This window comes from Pelodiscus sinensis, chromosome 3, assembly GCF_052426305.1.
Source record: "Pelodiscus sinensis isolate ZL-2025 chromosome 3, ASM5242630v1, whole genome shotgun sequence".
In the NCBI taxonomy this organism is placed as follows: Eukaryota; Metazoa; Chordata; order Testudines; family Trionychidae; genus Pelodiscus; species Pelodiscus sinensis.
The window spans coordinates 199,607,868-199,628,230 of NC_143054.1; the positions used below are offsets into that span (position 1 = coordinate 199,607,868).

The window sequence follows — 20,363 nt, forward strand, 5'->3', positions numbered from 1 at the left end:
CAGATATTTGCTCCTGGGAGACGCCAGCAGCGCTCGGCCAAGGTGCCCGCCTGACGACCGGCCGGGGGAGGTGCCCATCTCCAGCGGGTGCGCTTGGCTAGGAACGTTCAGACTAGCATGGGAGCAATGGCGTCGCCTTCAGAGGACAGGGTCCTGCATGGCCAGGGAACCGTGCGACTCCACCCAGCGCCTCGGGATGGACGTCCCACAGCCGGCCGGCCCCGTGGCTGAAGACGGAAACCCTCTGACCTCGGGAGCAGCCGTGCTACACACCGACGGGCTGAGCGACCCAGCCTAGCTACGGGCGTGTCCTGGAGACTTGACCCAAGCCAGCCCTTTCCGTCTGCCCTGCTACAAGCCTGAGCCAAGAGCTTTGCGATTGCTCGGCCTCTACTGGGTCCCTTTGACAGTGCAGCTCCCGCCCGTCCCTACTTAGGGTAAACCCGTCGATTCCAGACACTCAGGAGCTGGCGGGCGACTCGCTGCGCGGCTGGGGATCATCCACAGGGGTAAGGGCTGCCCCCGACTGCCTGGCAGCACTTGGCCGACAAGGGACCACAAGCGGAGCCAGTCCACAGCGGAGAAACTTCTCTGGGAACCCGCAGACCAGCCTGTGAGCGACGGCTGCTCTGGAGTCCGGCCTGGATGGGGGGCTTGCTCGTGGCACACTACACCGTGGGACAACCATGGGATTCCCCCTGCATGGGCAAGGGGATGCAGAGGGCCCTGGGGGCTCCTCCATCTTGGCCTGCAGTCCAGCTCATCGCTTCAGAAGCAGCTTTGCTGTGGATTGAGCCCAGAAGGACCGACGCCCCCTCCTGACACAGGCCGCGCCCCAGAGACTAAGCCAGCAGAGTCAGCCTCTGCTCCGAGCCTGCCCCAGGAGCTCGCTGATGGGGCGGCGTTAGGCTCCCTGAACAGTCTGAACGGCTGCCTTTCCTTTCCCTTACTAAGGGCCGCTCGACGGGAGATGCTGGAGGACGGGCCCAGCAAGCTCTTTCGGGTGAGATCTGAGGTATAAATTGACCTAGGACTGGGGCTGGTCCTTTGGCGCCGGGGGAGTCTGTTTGGAGTTGGTGAGATGGGGTACAACTTCTCCCCTGTGTAAGGGGGGCTGGGGGGGCACAGGGAGCACTGGGGTGTGTGAGGGGAGGTGGGGGATGGGTTATAACCTCTCCCCTGTGCGAGGAGGGGATGGGGGGGCACAGGGAGCACTGGGGTGTCTGAGGGGAGGTGGGGGATGGGTTATAACCTCTCCCCTGTGTAAGAGGGGCTGGTGGGGCACAGGGAACACTGGGGTGTGTGAGGGGAGGTGGGGGATGGGTTATAACCTCTCCCCTGTGTGAGGGGGGCTGGGGGGGGCACAGGGAGCACTGGGGTGTCTGAGGGGAGGTGGGGGATGGGTTATAACCTCTCCCCTGTGTAAGTGGGGTGGGGGGGCACAGGGAACACTGGGGTGTCTGAGGGGAGGTGGGGGATGGGTTATAACCTCTCCCCTGTGTAAGAGGGCCTGGGGGGCCACAGGGAACACTGGGGTGTCTGAGGGGAGGTGGGGGATGGGTTATAACCTCTCCCCTGTGTAAGGGGGGCTGGGGGGGCACAGGGAGCACTGGGGTGTGTGAGGGGAAGGGAGATGGGTTATAACCTCCCCCCTGTGTAAGGGGGGCTGGGGGGCACAGGGAGCACTGGGGTGTCTGAGGGGAGGGGGGGGATGGGTTATAACCTCTCCCCTGTGTAAGGGGGGCTGGGGGGGCACAGGGAGCACTGGGGTGTCTGAGGGGAGGTGGGGGATGGGTTATAACCTCTCCCCTGTGTAAGGGGGGTTGGGGGGGCACAGGGAGCACTGGGGTGTCTGAGGGGAGGTGGGAGATGGGTTATAACCTCCCCCCTGTGTGAGGGGGGTTGGGGGGGGCACAGGGAGCACTGGGGTGTCTGAGGGGAGGTGGGGGATGGGTTATAACCTCCCCCCTGTGTGAGGGGGGTTGGGGGGGGCACAGGGAGCACTGGGGTGTCTGAGGGGAGGTGGGGGATGGGTTATAACCTCCCCCCTGTGTGAGGGAGGTTGGGGGGGCACAGGGAGCACTGGGGTGTCTGAGGGGATGTGGGGGATGGGTTATAACCTCCCCCCTGTGTGAGGGGGGTTGGGGGGGGCACAGGGAGCACTGGGGTGTCTGAGGGGAAATGGGGGATGGGTTATAACCTCCCCCCTGTGTGATGGGGGTTGGGGGGGGCACAGGGAACACTGGGGTGTCTGAGGGGAAATGGGGGATGGGTTATAACCTCCCCCGTGTGAGGGGGGTTGGGGGGGCACAGGGAGCACTGGGGTGTCTGAGGGGAAATGGGGGATGGGTTATAACCTCCCCCCTGTGTGAGGGGGGTTGGGGGGGGGCACAGGGAGCACTGGGGTGTCTGAGGGGAGGTGGGGGATGGGTTATAACCTCCCCCCTGTGTGAGGGGGGCTGGGGGGGCACAGGGAGCACTGGGGTGTCTGAGGGGATTTCTTGTGAGGCTTCTTGCTGAGCAGCGTGGCAGCTGGAGTGCTGGGTGTGGCTGGTTTGGGGCCTCCCAGAAGGGCCCCAGTCTGGGGCTGTACATGGCCCTAGGTCTGAGCAATTCACCCTGATTTGGCCCTCTCAGAAGTGCCCCCCACACCTGTTCTCGTCCAGCGGCCTCCAGGAGGCTGGGAAGGGCAGAGCACGCGCCCCACACACGAGTTTTAGCTCCGGCTATCGGTGCTGGTGTCATGGTTTCCGCTAAAGCCAGCGCCTTAGGAAGCCCCACGCGCGCTACGTGTCCGAGGAGCAGCCCGGGGGACAGAACGGAGGGAGAGCGGGGCCCGGCCCCCAAGGCCAAAGCTCTCCCGCGGGCGCTGCGCTTCTGACAGAAGGAGCAGGGCCGATCTCTGCGCTCCGCGGGCCAGTTTCCCGGCTGGCTGAGCGGGGCGCGTACGTGGCGTATCCAGACAGCAGGGCCCCGCGGCGCTCTGGACGGGGCGGTGCAACCTGGCCCGCGCGACTCTACCCCGCAGGAGCAAAAAGCAGGGCCCCGGCCGCAGTGGCAGCGCTCTGGGGCCTCCAGCGCTCCCAAGTCTCCTCGCTCGCCCTCCACGTCTGCCGCCTGGCCCACCCCTCGCCAAGCGAGCCTCACTGCGCGGGCCGCCGGAGCTGGCCCAGGCCCCGCGGGCCCCTCTGGCTCTCCCCCCGGGAAGTCTCCCGCTCCCTGCTTGGACATCAAAGCCCTTGCGCCTACGGGCAGCCCGGACCCGGGCAGGTCACTAGGACAGACCAGCGGCGAGCGGAGGCTCCCAGGCCGTACCCCCGTGCTAGTGGCGAGGCGGGTGCGAGCCCCACCCATTTATTTCACCAACGCCGGCGTGGGGGGGGTGTCATTCTGGACATGGAGGTGGGAGCACAAAGGGCTCCACGCACCCCACGAGCCCGGAGCCGACGGGGCTAGCCTCCCGCGGATAGGCCGGCTGCAGCAGCGAAACCGGAGCCACGAGCCCTGGAAGCGAGGGGCACTCACTGGAGACAGCCCTCGTTTTTCTCGATCTGAGCCTGGCAGCTCGGGCAGCGCTTGGAGATGAGCTTGGCCAGGTGTTTGCTCTGGGCTTCCACCGTCATCCCGTCGTAGTAGCCCCCGTCGTCCATCCACTGGGACATGTGGCTGCAGCTGGCCGGGTAGTGAGCCTGCGGGGGACAGCGCGTGTGACGGGGCAGCAGGGAGCCGGGCGAGGGCAGGCCCCCCCGCCGCGCCACCCCCGGCCCTACCTCTGGGAAATTGCAGTTGAAGCAGGAGATCCAGCAGCACTTGGAGCAGGCCTCGCCGCAGCCCAGGCCCCCCTTGCAGAGGACCTGGTCGCAGCCCTGGGGGTTGGTGCACCAGGTCAGGTTGGAGCAGCACTCCACGTAGCCCCGCAGGAGCGCCTTCTCGTACTGCAGGGAGCAAGGGGGGTCAGGCACCAGACGGACTCGGGAGCTCTGGGCGGATCCCCACCCCGGCCACCCTGCTCTGCAGCCCAGCCCCAGCGCTAAACCAGGGACGAGGGCGCTTCCCCCCCGCAGGTCCCTGGCACCCACTGGCCCCGCGCAGGCCGACGCGACCAACCTCCCGCAGCAAGCGAGAGCGGCGCTGCCGTGACCCATGGCCCAGGCCCAGGCCCTGAGGGGGGGGGCGACCACGGGGCAGGCAGGGCCAGGGTGGGAAACGGGCTGGCCCCAGGGATGTCGCGGTCCTCGCACACAGCTCCAGGAGGGCTAGGCTGCTGCCCGAGCGCCAGGGCAGAGAAAGAGGCCCCAGGGCTTTGCCCTAACCAGACTGGCAGGTGTCTTGGGACCAGGCAGACACTGGGGTGGGTTTGCCCCCAGGGCGGGGCCGGGGGGGGGCTGACGGAGCCTGGCACTTGGAGCGTCTCTGTGCTGCTCACGCGCCTGCAGGACTGGGCCTGGGACGGCAGCAGGGGCCACCCGCCGAGCGCCGGGGCGGCTACCGAGGGAGCAGCAGAGCTGCATGGACAGTGGCCAACTCACATCAGAGGGATTGTGCTGGCACCCGGCAGACCAGCAGGTTCCCCGTGGCCCCTCGCCTACCGACCACACCCACAGGGGATCTGCCCACGGGACCGGCTCCCTTTGGCAGGGACCTTCCCACGGGAGAACAAGGGGAGCAAAGGGCCCTGGGGGCTCCTCCTCTGCCCCTCGCTCCCTGGACAGGGCCGGGAAGGGTTCACTGACACAGGCCGGGCTCCAGCTGGCGGCTGGGTCCATCCCTGCTAAGGGCCGGGACCGAGCACGGGGCTTCCCCTGCCCTCCTGCTCTCAGCCTCCCCACTACGAACCCCTCAGACTTTAGACCCGCAAGGACGGGCCCAGCGAGCTCTTTGGGCAGATCTGGGGTACAAATGGCCCTGGGACCGGGGCTGGTCCTTTGGGACGGGGAGATGGGTTAGAACCTCTCCCCTGTGTGAGCGGGGCTGGGGGGGCACAGGGAGCACTGGGGTGTGTGAGGGGAGGTGGGGGGTGGGTTAGACCCTCTCCCGTGTGAGGAGGGGCTGGGGGGGCACAGGGAGCACTTGGGGGTCTAAGGGGAGGTGGGGGATGGGTTAGAACCTCTCCCCTGTGTGAGCGGGGCTGGGGGGGCACAGGGAGCACTGGGGTGTGTGAGGGGAGGTGGGGGGTGGGTTAGAACCTCTCCCCTGTGTGAGGAGGGGCTGGGGGGGCACAGGGAGCACTTGGGGGTCTAAGGGGAGGTGGGGGATGGGTTAGAACCTCTCCCCTGTGTAAGGGGGGCACAGGGGACACTGGGGTTTCTGAGGGGAGGTGGAGGGTGGGTTAGAACCTCTGCCCTGTGTGAGGGGGGCTGGGGGGAACACTGGGGGGGCTGGGGGAAGGTGGGGAGACGGGTTAAGGGGGGACACAGGGAACACTGGGGCGTCTGGGGGGAGGTGGGGAGACGGGTTAAGGGGGGGCACAGGGAACACTGGGGCGTCTGGGGGGAAGTGGGGAGACGGGTTAAGGGGGGACACAGGGAACACTGGGGCGTCTGGGGGGAGGTGGGGAGACGGGTTAAGGGGGGACACAGGGAACACTGGGGCGTCTGGGGGGAGGTGGGGAGACGGGTTAAGGGGGGACACAGGGAACACTGGGGTGCCTGGGGGGAGGTGGGGAGACGGGTTAAGGGGGGGCACAGGGAACACTGGGGCGTCTGGGGGGATTTGCCTGTGCGGGTTCTTGCTGGCCAAGGTGGCAGCCAAAGCGCTCGGCTGATGGTTCGGTGTCTTACGGGGAAGGGCCCCCGTGTCAGGCTGTAGGCAGGCCTGGTTCTGAGCGATTCTCCCTCATTCGACCCCCTGGGCACTGCTACACGACAGCCCCGTCCCTGGGTGGCTGGTTCCGGCGTGGGGCAGGGGCTCAGGGCCGGGAGGGCAGTGTGGAGGGCGGGGCGGAGGCCTGGATACAAGTGCCTGTCTGCACAGCCGCACATTCACTCGAGGACAGACGGTTTCTCACAGGGAGCTCTTGGCCCTATCAGTCACCGAGAGAGGGGGGGAAGGGGGCCTAGAAGCTCAGCGCGCCCCCTGGCCCCCCCGCAGGGCGGACTAGACCCAGCCGCGCCCGGCAGCGCCCCGACCCACCTTGGCCATGACCTCCTTGGAGCAGATGATGGAGCGGATGAAGTCGGTGGTGGGCTGCGCGGGGCAGTCGGGGATGGGGCAGGTACAGTTCAGAACCAGGTTCTGCTCGATGCGAGCCGTCAGATACTCGTTCCAGCAGGACTGGGGCGGGGAGACACGGTCGGAGTCAGGGAGCACGTCTCGCCCTCCCCATGGTACAGACCTCTCCTGGGGGCCCCTCCCGGCGCCGGACCAAGCCCAGAGGCCTCACCGGCGGAGAGCGTGTGACGGGCTGACCGACCCGGGGACACGAGGAAGCCCCGGAGCGGCCCCTCACCTTGCAGCAGTCGTGCATGCAGCAGAGGGTGGGGGGGCTGTCGTCCGGGCCCAGCTGGCTCACGCACACGGGGCAGTGGGTGACGGGGCTGGGGGGCGGCTGGGGGTTCTGCACTTGCAGGCCTGAGGAAATGAGCAGCAGCTCGGGCTCCTCGGTGTAGCGCTGGACGAGCAGGTCCACGTTCCACTTGCAGTGGATGAGCAGGTGCTGGGCGCGGTCGGCCGACAGGCTCAGGGTGTCGCACACCTGCTGCACCGTCTCGCTCATGAGCGCCCCCACCTCCTCCTGGCTCATGGTGCGCCCCATGGGCAACAGCAGGGTCTCCATCAGGACCTCCTCGGGGCCGGCCCCACGGGCATCCAACCTGGCACAGAGCAACCGCCCGTCAGCCGCCTGGGGACCGGCCAGGCCCCACCCGCCAAGACGCCGCCCTACCTGAGCGGGGCCGTGCTGCCCGGCTCCCGCCGGCTCTCCGTGCTCTGGAACACGATCTGGGCCTGGCCCCGGTGCGGCGTGGTGGGCTCCGTGGAGACGTACTCCAGCAGCTGCGGGTTGGCCTCCTGCCGCCGCAGGTAGCCCTGGCTCAGCAGGTGCAGGACGCAGGAGAGCACGTCCGTGCTGCTGCAGCAGAAGCTGAGGAACTTGGGGGCGGAGCCGGACTCCCATTTCTGACAGGCGTCAATCACCTGTCGGGCAGAGGCAGCGTTAGTGGGCGTGGCCGGGCGCCCAGCAGGCCCCGCCCCTGCCCCGCCCCCGCCGGGCCGTACCCTGAACACCAGGTTGTCGATGTGCAGCTCCTTCTCCCCCTTCAGCAGCCGCACGATGAGGCAGCAAAGCACGTTCCTCTTGCGCTCCAGCGCGCCGCCCTCGGCCGCCTCCACGGCCAGGTAGGTCTGCGGGGGCAGCAGGCGCAGGGCCCGCCCCCCCGCCCGGGCCAGGGCCGCCTCGTCCAGCCGCAGCAGCCCTGGGACCGGCAGGCGGCGCTCAGCGGGGCCCGGGACCGGCCCTGCCCGAAAACCAGCCCCCCCGTATCCCACACGCCCCCCCAGGGCCCCCCCCCCGCCCGGGCCAGGGCCGCCTCGTCCAGCCGCAGCAGCCCTGGGACCGGCAGGCGGCGCTCAGCGGGGCCCGGGACCGGCCCTGCTCGAAAACCAGCCCCCCCGTATCCCCCCCGCCCCTCCAGGGCCGGCCCCTCCCCCCCCCATATCCCCACCCCCCCGCCCGGGCCAGGGCCGCCTCGTCCAGCCGCAGCAGCCCTGGGACCGGCAGGCGGCGCTCAGCGGGGCCCGGGACCGGCCCTGCTCCAAAACCAGCCCCCCCGTATCCCACACGCCCCCCCAGGGCCGGCCCCTCCCCCCCCGTATCCCCGCCGCCCCCCCCAGGGCCTGCCCCCCCGCCCGGGCCAGGGCCGCCTCGTCCAGCTGCAGCAGCCCTGGGACCGGCAGGCGGCGCTCAGCGGGGCCCGGGAACGGCCCTGCTCGAAAACCAGCCCCCCGTATCCCACACGCCCCCCCAGGGCCGGCCCCCCCCCCCCGTATCCCCGCCCGCCCCTCCAGGGCCAGCCCCTCCTCCCCGTATCCCCGCCCCCCCCGCCCGGGCCAGGGCCGCCTCGTCCAGCCGCAGCAGCCCTGGGACCGGCAGGCGGCGCTCAGCGGGGCCCGGGACCGGCCCTGCTCGAAAACCAGCCCCCCCGTATTCCACACGCCCCCCCAGGGCCAGCCCCTCCCCCCCCGTATCCCCACACACCTCTTCAGGGCCAGCCCCCCACAGCACACCCCTGCCACCCTGCTTGGGGACCAGTCCCCCCCCTCATCCCCACACGCCCATCCAGGCCCAGCCCCCCTCCCGGCTCAGAGCCCAGCCTCATGAGCCCTCTCTGGGACCAGCCTGGCCACCCTCCCCCCAGGCTCAGCCCCCTCTTCTAACCCGGCCCCCCCGCTCTCCCCATACGCACCCCCCTCTGGCAGGCTCTGGGTCAGGATCCCGGCCTCTCCCGTCAGCGGTTTCAGCGCCTGGCTCAGCAGGGCGGGAGACAGCCCCGTGGCCTGGGCCAGCGACTCCACGGCCACTTCCTGCCGAGCAAGCAAAGGAGACAGGATGTGGAGAAGCAGGGGCAGGAGGCCGGCAGAGGGGCCAGGGTGGGAGGAGGGTTCGGGGCTGCGGTGCTGGACGGGGGCGAGGGAAGAGAGAACGGCCCCCCCCGCCGGAGCCACACGGGGACACGGGAGCTGGGACGGGGGGCAGAGAGGAACACATTGCGGCTGGAAGGACAGGAGGGGCCAGGCCCCGAGCCGGGGGAGGCTCCGCACAGGACAGGGGGGCCAGGCCTCGAGCCGGGGGAGGCTCCGCACAGGACGGGGGGCCAGGCCCCGAGCCGGGGGAGGCTCCGCACAGGACAGGAGGGGCCGGGCCCCGAGCCGGGGGAGGCTCCGCACAGGACAGGGGGGCCGGGCCCCGAGCCAGGGGAGGCTCCGCACAGGACAGGGGGGCCGGGCCCCGAGCCGGGGGAGGCTCCGCACAGGACAGGGGGGGCCGGGCCCCGAGCCGGGGGAGGCTCCGCACAGGACGGGGGGGCCGGGCCCCGAGCCGGGGGAGGCTCCGCACAGGACGGGGGGGCCGGGCCCCGAGCCAGGGGAGGCTCCGCACAGGACGGGGGGGGCCGGGCCCCGTTGGCCCGAGCGGGCCCCACCTGGGCGCTGTTGAAGTGCAGCAGGATGTACATCTGCAGGGTGGAGACGTGCAGGGCGGTGCCCCCTGCAAACCGGAGCTCGGCGTGGCCCAGCCACGTCCACTGCAGGCGCCGCGGCTTCGAGTGCTCCAGGCCCGGCCAGCTCTGACCTGCAAGAGACACGGCCGGTCCCAGCAGAGCCCCCGGCCCCACGGACCCCCAGCTCCAGCACCACTGCCGCTCCCAGCCCTTCGCTGGGGAGTCTGACCCCGCCCTCAGCACCCTGCCCCAAGACCCGCCCCCTCGGCACCCTGCCCCTAGCCCCGCCCCCTCAGCACCCTGACCCTAGAGTTGCACCCCAAGCCCCATCACTCGCTGCACCCCGACCCTAGAGCCCGGCCCCCTGCCCCGCCCCATCAGCACCCTGCCCCAAGCCCCGCCCCCTCAGCACCCTGCCCCAAGCCCCGCCCCCTCAGCACCCTGACCCTAGAACCCCGCCCCCTCAGCACCCTGCCCCAAGCCCCGCCCCCTCAGCACCCTGCCCTAAGCCCCGCCCCCAGCCCCACCCCTCAGCACACCCTGACCCTAGAGTCCCACCCCAAGCCCCATCACTCACTGCACCCCGACCCTAGAGCCCAGCCCCCTGCCCCGCCCCCTCAGCACCCTGACCCTAGAACCCCAGCCCCACCCCTCATCACACCCTGACCCTAGAGTCCCACCCCAAGCCCCATCACTCGCTGCACCCCGACCCCAGAGCCCCACCCCCCAGACCTCGCTGCACCCCGACCCCAGAGCCCCTCCCCCCAGACCTCGCTGCACCCCAACCCCAGAGCCCCTCCCCCCAGACCCTGCTGCACCCCGACCCCAGAGCCCCACCCCCCAGACCTCGCTGCACCCCGACCCCAGAGCCCCTCCCCCCAGACCCTGCTTCACCCCGACCCCAGAGCCCCTCCCCCCAGACCCTGCTGCACCCCGACCCCAGAGCCCCACCCCCCAGACCTCGCTGCACCCCGACCCCAGACCCTGCTGCACCCCGACCCCAGAGCCCCGCGCCCGGACTCACTCTTGGTGTAGAAGTCGGCAAACCGCGCCAAATAGGAGCAGAGGGGCTGCGGGAAACACCGGCCGGGCTCCTCCAGGTAGCAGAGCGGGGAGATGGTCCAGCAGCGCGGGGACAGGGCCAGCACCTTCACCTCCGGCTCCTCCTCCAGCGCGGCCGGCTCCTCCATCGCCTGGGGACGCAGCAGGGCGCCGCGCTCAGGCTCCCCCAGCTCCTCTGGGCACCCCGGGAAGGGAGGGGGCACCCCCAGCCCCGCCACGTCCCCAGACCTCCCCCCGGGAAGGGAGAGGACCCCCAGCCCCCCCGCGTCCCCAGCCCCCCCCCCGGGAAGGGAGGGGGCACCCCCAGCCCCGCCGCGTCCCCAGCCCCCCCGGGAAGGGAGGGCACCCCCAGCCCCGCCCAGGCCTCACCGCGTCCTCCTGGCCGGCGTCCAGCTCCAGCAGGTGCTGGTCGAGCTGCTGCAGCTGGAAGAGGTGGAATTGCTGCTGCAGCTCCTCCGACTCGCTCAGGCTCTTGAGCATCTGCTGGGGGAAGCGGTTGGGGAAGCAGAGCCCGAGCTGCTCCACGACGGCCCGTTCCAGCCACACGCTGCCCTGGGCCAGGAGCCGGTCGCCCAGGTAATACCTGCAACGGCAGCTGGGTCAGCCCCCCGCGCCCTCAGCCCCTCCGCCCCGCCCTGCCCCCGCCTGCATCCGGGGCCAGGCAGGGCTGCCAGATGATTGAATCCAAACACCCAGCACCCTGCTCCCCACCGGAAACCACCGCGGAGAAAATTCTGTTCAGAACAAAACGGGGGAACCAAAGTTGTTGAGAAAACAAAAAGGACCTGAGAGCCGAGCAAAAAAACAAACCCCCCGGCGTGGCCCCTTTAAGACAGACTTGGGAGGCTCTCTGGCCCCACCAGGCTGCGGCGGCCGCCCGCCACCCTGCCGCCCTGCGCCGGGCCGCACAGCTCCCCGCGCACCCGGGAGGCACCCGGGATTTTCACCTCCTGGCCGGGGAAAATCCGAACGTCCCGGCCAGAGCCCCGGGGGCCTGTCGGTCAACTCGACACCTGGCAACCCGGCCCAGGCAGGGCAGCAGGCGCAGCCTCCGGGAGACGCCCCCGCGGGCCCTGCCCAGCCCCTGGCAGCCAGGCCTGGGCCGGCTGGGCTGTGGGGAGCCCCGGCCCCCCCTCACCGGTAGAAGTGCTCGAAGGTGCTGGCGAGCTCCAGGCCCGAGAGGAAGAGGAGAGGCTCCAGGCTCTGCTGCAGCCGGTGCAGCGACTCCACGTTGCCCGCGTCCGTCTGGCTCTCCTGGATGCGCTGGTCGACGTAGCGCGCGAACTGCTCACTCACCTGGGGAGAGCGCCAGCTGCCAGGCGGCTCGGGGCCCGGGGGACACGCGGACGGAGGGGGGGACCCGGGGGAAGGGTCACTCCCTGGGAGCGGGGGTGGGACGAAGTGGGGACTATTCACTGTGCTTGCTTTCTTGTTGTGTGAGTCTACTGTCCTGTGCTGTTCCATGGGAACGCTGTGTGTGTGTGTGTGTGTGTGCGCGTGCCTCAGTTTCCCTGGGCACTGCAGCACTATCTGGACAAGGAGGGGAGGCCGGGCACAACTCGCTGGGGAAGTACGCTCGGCCTGAGGACCAGGTGACAGCAGATAACACCTTGGGCCCTGGAAGCAGGACAAAGGAGAGGGAGCCGTGGGGGGGCCAAGGGGCTATGTGCCCAGGCAGTGGGGGTCTTCATGAGGTCTGGGGAGGCTGTGTGCCCGGGAGTGGGGGCTCTGTGGGGAGTCGGGAGGCTGTGTGCCCGGGAGTGGGGTCTCTGTGGGGAGTCAGGGGGCTGTGTGCCCGGCGTGGGGTCTCTGTGGAGAGTCAGGGGGCTGTGTGCCCGGCGTGGGGTCTCTGTGGAGAGTCAGGGGGCTGTGTGCCCGGCGTGGGGTCTCTGTGGAGAGTCAGGGGGCTGTGTGCCCGAGCGTGGGGGTCTCCGTGAGGCCTGGGGGGACTGTGTGCCCGGGCATGTGCGCTCCGTGGGGAGTCAGGGGGCTATGTGCCCAGACAGTGGGTGCTCTGTGGGGAGTCGGGGCTGTGTGCCCGGGCGTGGGGGTCTCCGTGGGGCCTGGGGGGGCTGTGTGCCCGGGCGTGGGGGCTCTGTGGGGAGTCGGGGCTGTGTGCCCGGGCGTGGGGGTCTCCGTGGGGCCTGGGGGGGCTGTGTGCCCGGGCGTGGGGGTCTCCGTGGAGTTTCAGGGGGCTGTGTGCCCAGGTGGGGGGGCTCTGTGGAGTTTCAGGGGGCTGTGTGCCCGGGCGTGGGGGCTCTGTGGGGAGTCGGGGGGCTGTGTGCCCGGGCATGGGGGCTCTGTGGGGAGTCGGGGGGCTGTGTGCCCGGGCATGGGGGCTCTGTGGGGAGTCGGGGGGCTGTGTGCCCGGGCGTGGGGGCTCTGTGGGGAGTCGGGGGGCTGTGTGCCCAGGCGTGGGGGCTCTGTGGGGAGTCAGGGGGCTGTGTGCCCGGGCGTGGGGGCTCTGTGGGGAGTCGGGGGGCTGTGTGCCTGGGCGTGGGGGCTCTGTGGGGAGTCGGGGGGCTGTGTGCCCAGGCGTGGGGGCTCTGTGGGGAGTCGGGGGGCTGTGTGCCCGGGCGTGGGGGCTCTGTGGGGAGTCGGGGGACTGTGTGCCCGGGCGTGGGGGCTCTGTGGGGAGTCGGGGGGCTGTGTGCCCGGGCGTGGGGGCTCTGTGGGGAGTCGGGGGGCTGTGTGCCCGGGCGTGGGGGCTCTGTGGGGAGTCGGGGGGCTGTGTGCCCGGGCGTGGGGGCTCTGTGGGGAGTCGGGGGACTGTGTGCCCGGGCGTGGGGGCTCTGTGGGGAGTCGGGGGGCTGTGTGCATGGGCAGTAGGGGGTTGGGGCTCCGTGGAGGGCCCGGGGTGTGTGCGCCAGGGCAGGGGGGAAGGGGGCCAGGACTGGGGGGCCAGGAGCAGGCTCAAGGCCATGATGCAGCCAGGGGTTCACTGGCAGAACCCCCCCCACACACAGCTGGGACCCTCAGACTCCTACAGGGCAGCCAGGAGCCTGGGCAGAGCCGACTGGGCGCTGCCGAGCGGAGGGGTCGGGCACGGCGGGAGGCGGGTGAAGGCACAAATGGGGAAGGCAGCCGAAGCCCCACCCCTTCCGCCCAAAGCCACACCCCTTCCGCCCAAAGCCACACCCCTTCCGCCCAAAGCCACGCCCCTTCCGCAAGACCACGCCCCTTCCGCCCAAAGCCACACCCCTTCCGCAAGACCACGCCCCTTCCCAGCCCCCCCCCCGCGCCGAGCCCCCGCTCACGTGCACGGCCGTCAGGAAGGAGAGCTGCAGCAGGCCGCCGGAGAAGCCCTGGCGCAGGGCCAGCGCGAAGGCCGCCTGCTGCCCGAAGAGCTCCTCCGTGGCGCGGCGCAGGCCCCGGTACAGGCGGCAGTACCGCTCCACGAAGTCCGGCCCCTGCCACGCCGCCTCCAGGAACCGCTTCACCTGCGCGGGGAGGCAGCACCGTGACCCGGGGCCAGGGGAACGGGGCGGGGCGCCCTGAGGGGGGGGCCCAGGGGAACGGGGCGGGGCGCCCTGAGGGGGGAGGCCCAGGGGAACGGGGCGGGGCGCCCTGAGGGGGGGGGGCCCAGGGGAACGGGGCGGGGCGCCCTGAGGGGGGGGGCCCAGGGGAACGGGGCGGGGTGCCCTGAGGGGGGGGCCAGGGGAACGGGGCGGGGCGCCCTGAGGGGGGGGGCCCAGGGGAACGGGGCGCCCTGAGGGGGGGGCCAGGGGAACGGGGCGGGGCGCCCTGAGGGGGGGGGCCCAGGGGAACGGGGCGCCCTGAGGGGGGGGCCCAGGGGAACGGGGCGGGGCGCCCTGAGGGGGGGGGCCAGGGGAACGGGGCGCCCTGAGGGGGGGGCCCAGGGGAACGGGGCGGGGCGCCCTGAGGGGGGGGGCCCAGGGGAACGGGGCGGGGCGCCCTGAGGGGGGGCCCAGGAGAACGGGGCGGGGCACCCTGGGGGGGGGGGCCCAGGGGAACGGGGCGGGGCGCCCTGAGGGGGGGGCCCAGGAGAACGGGGCGGGGCGCCCTGAGGGGGGAGCCCAGGGGAACGGGGCGGGGCGCCCTGAGGGAGGGGGCCCAGGAGAACGGGGCGGGGCGCCCTGAGGGGGGGGGCCCAGGGGAACGGGGCGGGGCGCCCTGAGGGAGGGGCCCAGGGGAACGGGGCGGGGCGCCCTGAGGGGGGGGCCAGGGGAACGGGGCGGGGCGCCCTGAGGGGGGGGGCCCAGGGGAACGGGGCGGGGCGCCCTGAGGGGGGGGCCAGGGGAACGGGGCGGGGCGCCCTGAGGGAGGGGCCCAGGGGAACGGGGCGGGGCGCCCTGAGGGGGGGGCCAGGGGAACGGGGCGGGGCGCCCTGAGGGAGGGGCCCAGGGGAACGGGGCGGGGCGCCCTGAGGGGGGGGCCAGGGGAACGGGGCGGGGCGCCCTGAGGGGGGGGCCCAGGGGAACGGGGCGGGGCGCCCTGAGGGGGGGGCCAGGGGAACGGGGCGCCCTGAGGGGGGTGGCCCAGGGGAACGGGGCGGGGCGCCCTGAGGGAGGGGCCCAGGGGAACGGGGCGGGGCGCCCTGACGGAGGGGCCCAGGGGAACGGGGCGGGGCGCCCTGAGGGGGGGGGCCCAGGGGAACGGGGCGGGGCGCCCTGAGGGAGGGGCCCAGGTTCGGGGAGCGCCCTGGTGAGCATGGGGGGTCCAGACCAAGCCGGGGAGGGAGAGGCCCAGGGGGCCACAGGGGGGAGGGGCCCCCCCAACAAACACCCCTGGGCTTCGTGGCTTGGGGCAGGAGGCCGAGGGGCTGGGCCCTGCTACCCCCGTGGAGCACAGGGAGCGGGGACCGGCAGCAGAGACCCACAGGCACAAACACACCAGAGCTGCACAACGCCCCCCCTTATCCCCATCCATCACCCCCCACCCGCTGCTGCAAGAGCCCCCCCTTACCCCCCATCCATCACCCCCCACCCCCTGCTGCACAACGCCCCCCCTTACCCCCATCCATCACCCCCCACCCCCTGCTGCACAACGCCCCCCCTTACCCCCATCCATCACCCCCCACCCCCTGCTGCACAACGCCCCCCCTTAACGCCCATCCATCACCCCCCCACGCCCTGCTGCACAACGCCCCCCTTACCCCCATCCATCACCCCCCACCCCCTGCTGCACAACGCCCCCCCTTACCCCCATCCATCACCCCCCACCCCCTGCTGCACAACGCCCCCCCTTACCCCCATCCATCACCCCCCACCCCCTGCTGCACAACGCCCCCCCTTAACGCCCATCCATCACCCCCCCACCCCCTGCTGCAAGAGCCCCCCCTTACCCCATCCATCACCCCCCCCACCCCCTGCTGCACAACGCCCCCCCTTACCCCCCATCCATCACCCCCCACCCGCTGCTGCAAGAGCCCCCCCTTACCCCCTTCCATCACCCCCCACCCGCTGCTGCAAGAGCCCCCCCTTACCCCCATCCATCACCCCCCACGCCCTGCTGCACAACGCCCCCCCTTACCCACATCCATCACCCCCCACCCCCTGCTGCACAACGCCCCCCCTTACCCCCATCCATCACCCCCCACCCCCTGCTGCACAACGCCCCCCCTTACCCCCATCCATCACCCCCCACCCCCTGCTGCACAACGCCCCCCCTTAACGCCCATCCATCACCCCCCCACCCCCTGCTGCAAGAGCCCCCCCTTACCCCATCCATCACCCCCCACCCCCTGCTGCACAACGCCCCCCCTTACCCCCCATCCATCACCCCCCACCCGCTGCTGCAAGAGCCCCCCCTTACCCCCTTCCATCACCCCCCACCCGCTGCTGCAAGAGCCCCCCATAACTCCCCATCCATCACCCCCCACCCGCTGCTGCAAGAGCCCCCCCTTACCCCCATCCATCACCCCCCACCCCCTGCTGCAAGAGCCCCCCCTTACCCCCATCCATCACCCCCCACCCCCTGCTGCAAGAGCCCCCCCTTACCCCCCATCCATCACCCCCCACCCCCTGCTGCAAGAGCCCCCCCTTACCCCCATCCATCACCCCCCACCCGCTGCTGCAAGAGCCCCCCCTTACCCCCATCCATCACCCCCCACCCCCTGCTGCAAGAGCCCCCCCTTACCCCCATCCATCACCCCCCACCCGCTGCTGCAAGAGCCCCCCCTTACCCCCATCCATCACCCCCCACCCCCTGCTGCAAGAGCCCCCCCTTACCCCGCATCCATCACCCCCCACCCGCTGCTGCAAGAGCCCCCCCTTACCCCCCATCCATCACCCCCCACCCCCTGCGGCAAGAGCCCCCCCTTACCTCCCATCCATCACCCCCCACCCGCTGCGGCAAGAGCCCCCCCTTACCCCCATCCATCACCCCCCACCCCCTGCTGCAAGAGCCCCCCCTTACTCCCCATCCATCACCCCCACCCCCTGCTGCAAGAGCCCCCCCTTACCCCCCATCCATCACCCCCCACCCCCTGCTGCAAGAGCCCCCCCTTACCCCCCATCCATCACCCCCACCTCCTGCTGCAAGAGCCCCCCCTTACCCCCCATCCATCACCCCCACCCCCTGCTGCAAGAGCCCCCCCTTACCCCCATCCATCACCCCCCACCCCCTGCTGCAAGAGCCCCCCCTTACCCCCCATCCATCACCCCCCACCCCCTGCGGCAAGAGCCCCCCCTTATCCCCCATCCATCACCCCCCACCCCCTGCGGCAAGAGCCCCCCCTTACCCCCATCCATCACCCCCCACCCCCTGCGGCAAGAGCCCCCCCTTACCCCCATCCATCACCCCCCACCCGCTGCGGCAAGAGCCCCCCCTTACCCCCCATCCATCACCCCCCACCCGCTGCGGCAAGAGCCCCCCCTTACCCCCCATCCATCACCCCCCACCCCCTGCGGCAAGAGCCCCCCCTTACCCCCCATCCATCACCCCCCACCCGCTGCTGCAAGAGCCCCCCATAACTCCCCATCCAACGCCCCATCACCCCCCACCCGCTACTGCAAGAGCCCCCCATAACTCCCCATCCAACGCCCCATCACCCCCACCCGCTACTGCAAGAGCCCCCCATCACCCCCACCACCCCCACCCACTACTGCAAGAGCCCCCCATAACTCCCCATCCAACGCCACATCACCCCCACCCGCTACTGCAAGAGCCCCCCATAACTCCCCATCCAACGCCCCCATAACCCCCCCACCCGCTACTGCAAGAGCCCCCCATAACTCCCCATCCAACGCCCCATCACCCCCACCCGCTGCTGCAAGAGCCCCCCATAACTCCCCATCCAACGCCCCATCACCCCCCCACCCGCTACTGCAAGAGCCCCCCATAACTCCCCATCCAACGCCCACATCACCCCCACCCGCTACTGCAAGAGCCCCCCATAACTCCCCATACAACACCCCCATCACCCCCACCCGCTACTGCAAGAGCCCCCCATAACTCCCCATCCAACGCCCCCATCACCCCCCACCCGCTACTGCAAGAGCCCCCCATAACTCCCCATCCAACGCCCCCATCACCCCCCACCCGCTACTGCAAGAGCCCCCCATAACTCCCCATCCAACGCCCCATCACCCCACCCGCTACTGCAAGAGCCCCCCATAACTCCCCATCACCCCCCACCACCCCCACCCGCTACTGCAAGAGCCCCCCATAACTCCCCATCCAACACCCCATCACCTCCCACCCGCTACTGCAAGAGCCCCCCATAACTCCCCATCACCCCCCACCACCCCCACCCGCTGCTGCAAGAGCCCCCCATAACTCCCCATCCAACACCCCCATCACCCCCACCCGCTACTGCAAGAGCCCCCCATAACTCCCCATCCAATGCCCCATCACCCCCACCCGCTACTGCAAGAGCCCCCCATAACTCCCCATCCAACGCCCCATCACCCCCCACCCGCTACTGCAAGAGCCCCCCATAACTCCCCATCCAACGCCCCATCACCCCCCACCCGCTACTGCAAGAGCCCCCCATAACTCCCCATCCAACGCCCCCATCACCCCCACCCGCTACTGCAAGAGCCCCCCATAACTCCCCATCCAACGCCCCCATCACCCCCACCCGCTGCTGCAAGAGCCCCCCATAACTCCCCATCACCCCCCACCACCCCCACCCGCTACTGCAAGAGCCCCCCATAACTCCCCATCCAACGCCCCCATCACCCCCACCCGCTACTGCAAGAGCCCCCCTTAACTCCCCATCCAACGCCCCCATCACCCCCACCCGCTACTGCAAGAGCCCCCCATAACTCCCCATCCAACGCCCCCATCACCCCCCACCCGCTACTGCAAGAGCCCCCCATAACTCCCCATCCAACGCCCCCATCACCCCCCACCCGCTACTGCAAGAGCCCCCCATAACTCCCCATCCAACGCCCCCATCACCCCCACCCGCTACTGCAAGAGCCCCCCATAACTCCCCATCCAATGCCCCATCACCCCCACCCGCTACTGCAAGAGCCCCCCATAACTCCCCATCCAACGCCCCATCACCCCCCACCCGCTACTGCAAGAGCCCCCCATAACTCCCCATCCAACGCCCCATCACCCCCACCCGCTACTGCAAGAGCCCCCCATAACTCCCCATCCAACGCCCCATCACCCCCACCCGCTACTGCAAGAGCCCCCCATAACTCCCCATCCAACGCCCCCATCACCCCCACCCGCTACTGCAAGAGCCCCCCATAACTCCCCATCCAACGCCCCATCACCCCCACCCGCTACTGCAAGAGCCCCCCATAACTCCCCATCCAACGCCCCCACCACCCCCTCCCCCGCCCCAACATCCTTCCCCCCGCACCTGCTGCTGCACGACACCCCTCCAGCACTGCGTGATCCCCGCCATGCTGCTGGGCTTCTTCCCCGAGCCCCTGGCGGCCCCGGCGCTCGTCTCCTGGCTCTTCCCGTTCTTCCCGTCTGCCGGCAGAGGGAGCGTGAGCGGCGCTGGGGCAGGACGGGGGCAGGGCCGACCCCACGCCGGGGTGGGGCGCCCCCGGGGGCAGGGCCGCTCCTCGGCCATCGGCCGGTGCCCCCCCAGCCCAGCGCGGCGCATTGGAGCCAGCCAGCCCCACCCCACCCCCGGCCCGGAGCAGCCAGGACCCGCCCCACAGCAGGGCTGGTCTTTGCAGCAAGGAGGCTGCCGACGGCCCCGCCCCCACTGCGCCCCACGGCCCCCCCGCCCGAGAGCCCCCCCGCTGCGCCCGGCCACGGCCTGCGCCCAGCCCCGCCGAGCTTGGCACCCACCAGCACCCGCCAATCGGCAGCACCATGGCCCGGCCTGGCACCCGCCTGCACCCGCCAATCGGCAGCACCATGGCCCGGCCTGGCACCCGCCTGCACCCGCCAATCGGCAGCACCATGGCCCGGCCTGGCACCCGCCTGCACCCGCCAATCGGCAGCACCATGGCCCGGCCTGGCACCCGACGGGCTAGCGGCAGCCCGAAGGGTCCTTACCCCCAGGGCCCTCCCCACCCCGGGACCCGCCCCGAAGGGTCCTTACCCCCAGGGCCTCCCACCCCGGGACCCGCCCCGAAGGGTCCTTACCCCCAGGGCCCCCCCCACCCCGGGACCCGCCCCGAAGGGTCCTTACCCCCAGGGCCTCCCACCCCGGGACCCGCCCCGAAGGGTCCTTACCCCCAGGACCCCCCCCACCCCGGGACCCGCCCCGAAGGGTCCTTACCCCCAGGACCCCCCCCACCCCGGGACCCGCCCCGAAGGGTCCTTACCCCCAGGACCCCCCCCACCCCGGGACCCGCCCCGAAGGGTCCTTACCCCCAGGGCCTCCCACCCCGGGACCCGCCCCGAAGGGTCCTTACCCCCAGGACCCCCCCCACCCCGGGACCCGCCCCGAAGGGTCCTTACCCCCAGGACCCCCCCCCCACCCCGGGACCCGCCCCGAAGGGTCCTTACCCCCAGGGCCTCCCACCCCGGGACCCACCCCGAAGGGTCCTTACCCCCAGGACCCCCCCCGCCCCGGGACCCACCCCGAAGGGTCCTTACCCACAGGGCCTCCCACCCCCGCCCCCACCCCGGGACCCGCCCCAAAGGGTCCTTACCCACAGGGCCTCCCACCCCCGCCCCGGGACCCGCCCCAAAGGGTCCTTACCCACAGGGCCCCCCCCCCGCCCCGGGACCCGCCCCGAAGGGTCCTTACCCCCAGGGACT

General features: G+C 71.3%; 1 protein-coding gene across 4 annotated transcripts in view; it reads right to left on the reverse strand.

Annotated features, from left to right (window-relative positions):
- The window catches only part of LOC142827712 (cullin-9-like), a 60,717-nt gene that overhangs the window by 5,871 nt on the left and 34,483 nt on the right, over positions 1 to 20,363 (reverse strand). For all 4 annotated transcript variants that reach the window (XM_089777568.1, XM_089777565.1, XM_089777567.1 and 1 more), the window contains exons 22-34: positions 19,000 to 19,115; positions 13,475 to 13,657; positions 11,356 to 11,513; positions 10,587 to 10,800; positions 10,180 to 10,348; positions 9,138 to 9,286; positions 8,403 to 8,520; positions 7,216 to 7,412; positions 6,884 to 7,134; positions 6,449 to 6,812; positions 6,133 to 6,273; positions 3,771 to 3,935; positions 3,526 to 3,689 (exon numbers count right to left, since the gene is read on the reverse strand). In XM_089777568.1, coding sequence (XP_089633694.1) covers positions 3,526 to 3,689; positions 3,771 to 3,935; positions 6,133 to 6,273; positions 6,449 to 6,812; positions 6,884 to 7,134; positions 7,216 to 7,412; positions 8,403 to 8,520; positions 9,138 to 9,286; positions 10,180 to 10,348; positions 10,587 to 10,800; positions 11,356 to 11,513; positions 13,475 to 13,657; positions 19,000 to 19,115 — 2,389 coding nt within the window. The remainder of the gene's footprint in view (positions 1 to 3,525; positions 3,690 to 3,770; positions 3,936 to 6,132; positions 6,274 to 6,448; positions 6,813 to 6,883; positions 7,135 to 7,215; positions 7,413 to 8,402; positions 8,521 to 9,137; positions 9,287 to 10,179; positions 10,349 to 10,586; positions 10,801 to 11,355; positions 11,514 to 13,474; positions 13,658 to 18,999; positions 19,116 to 20,363) is intronic.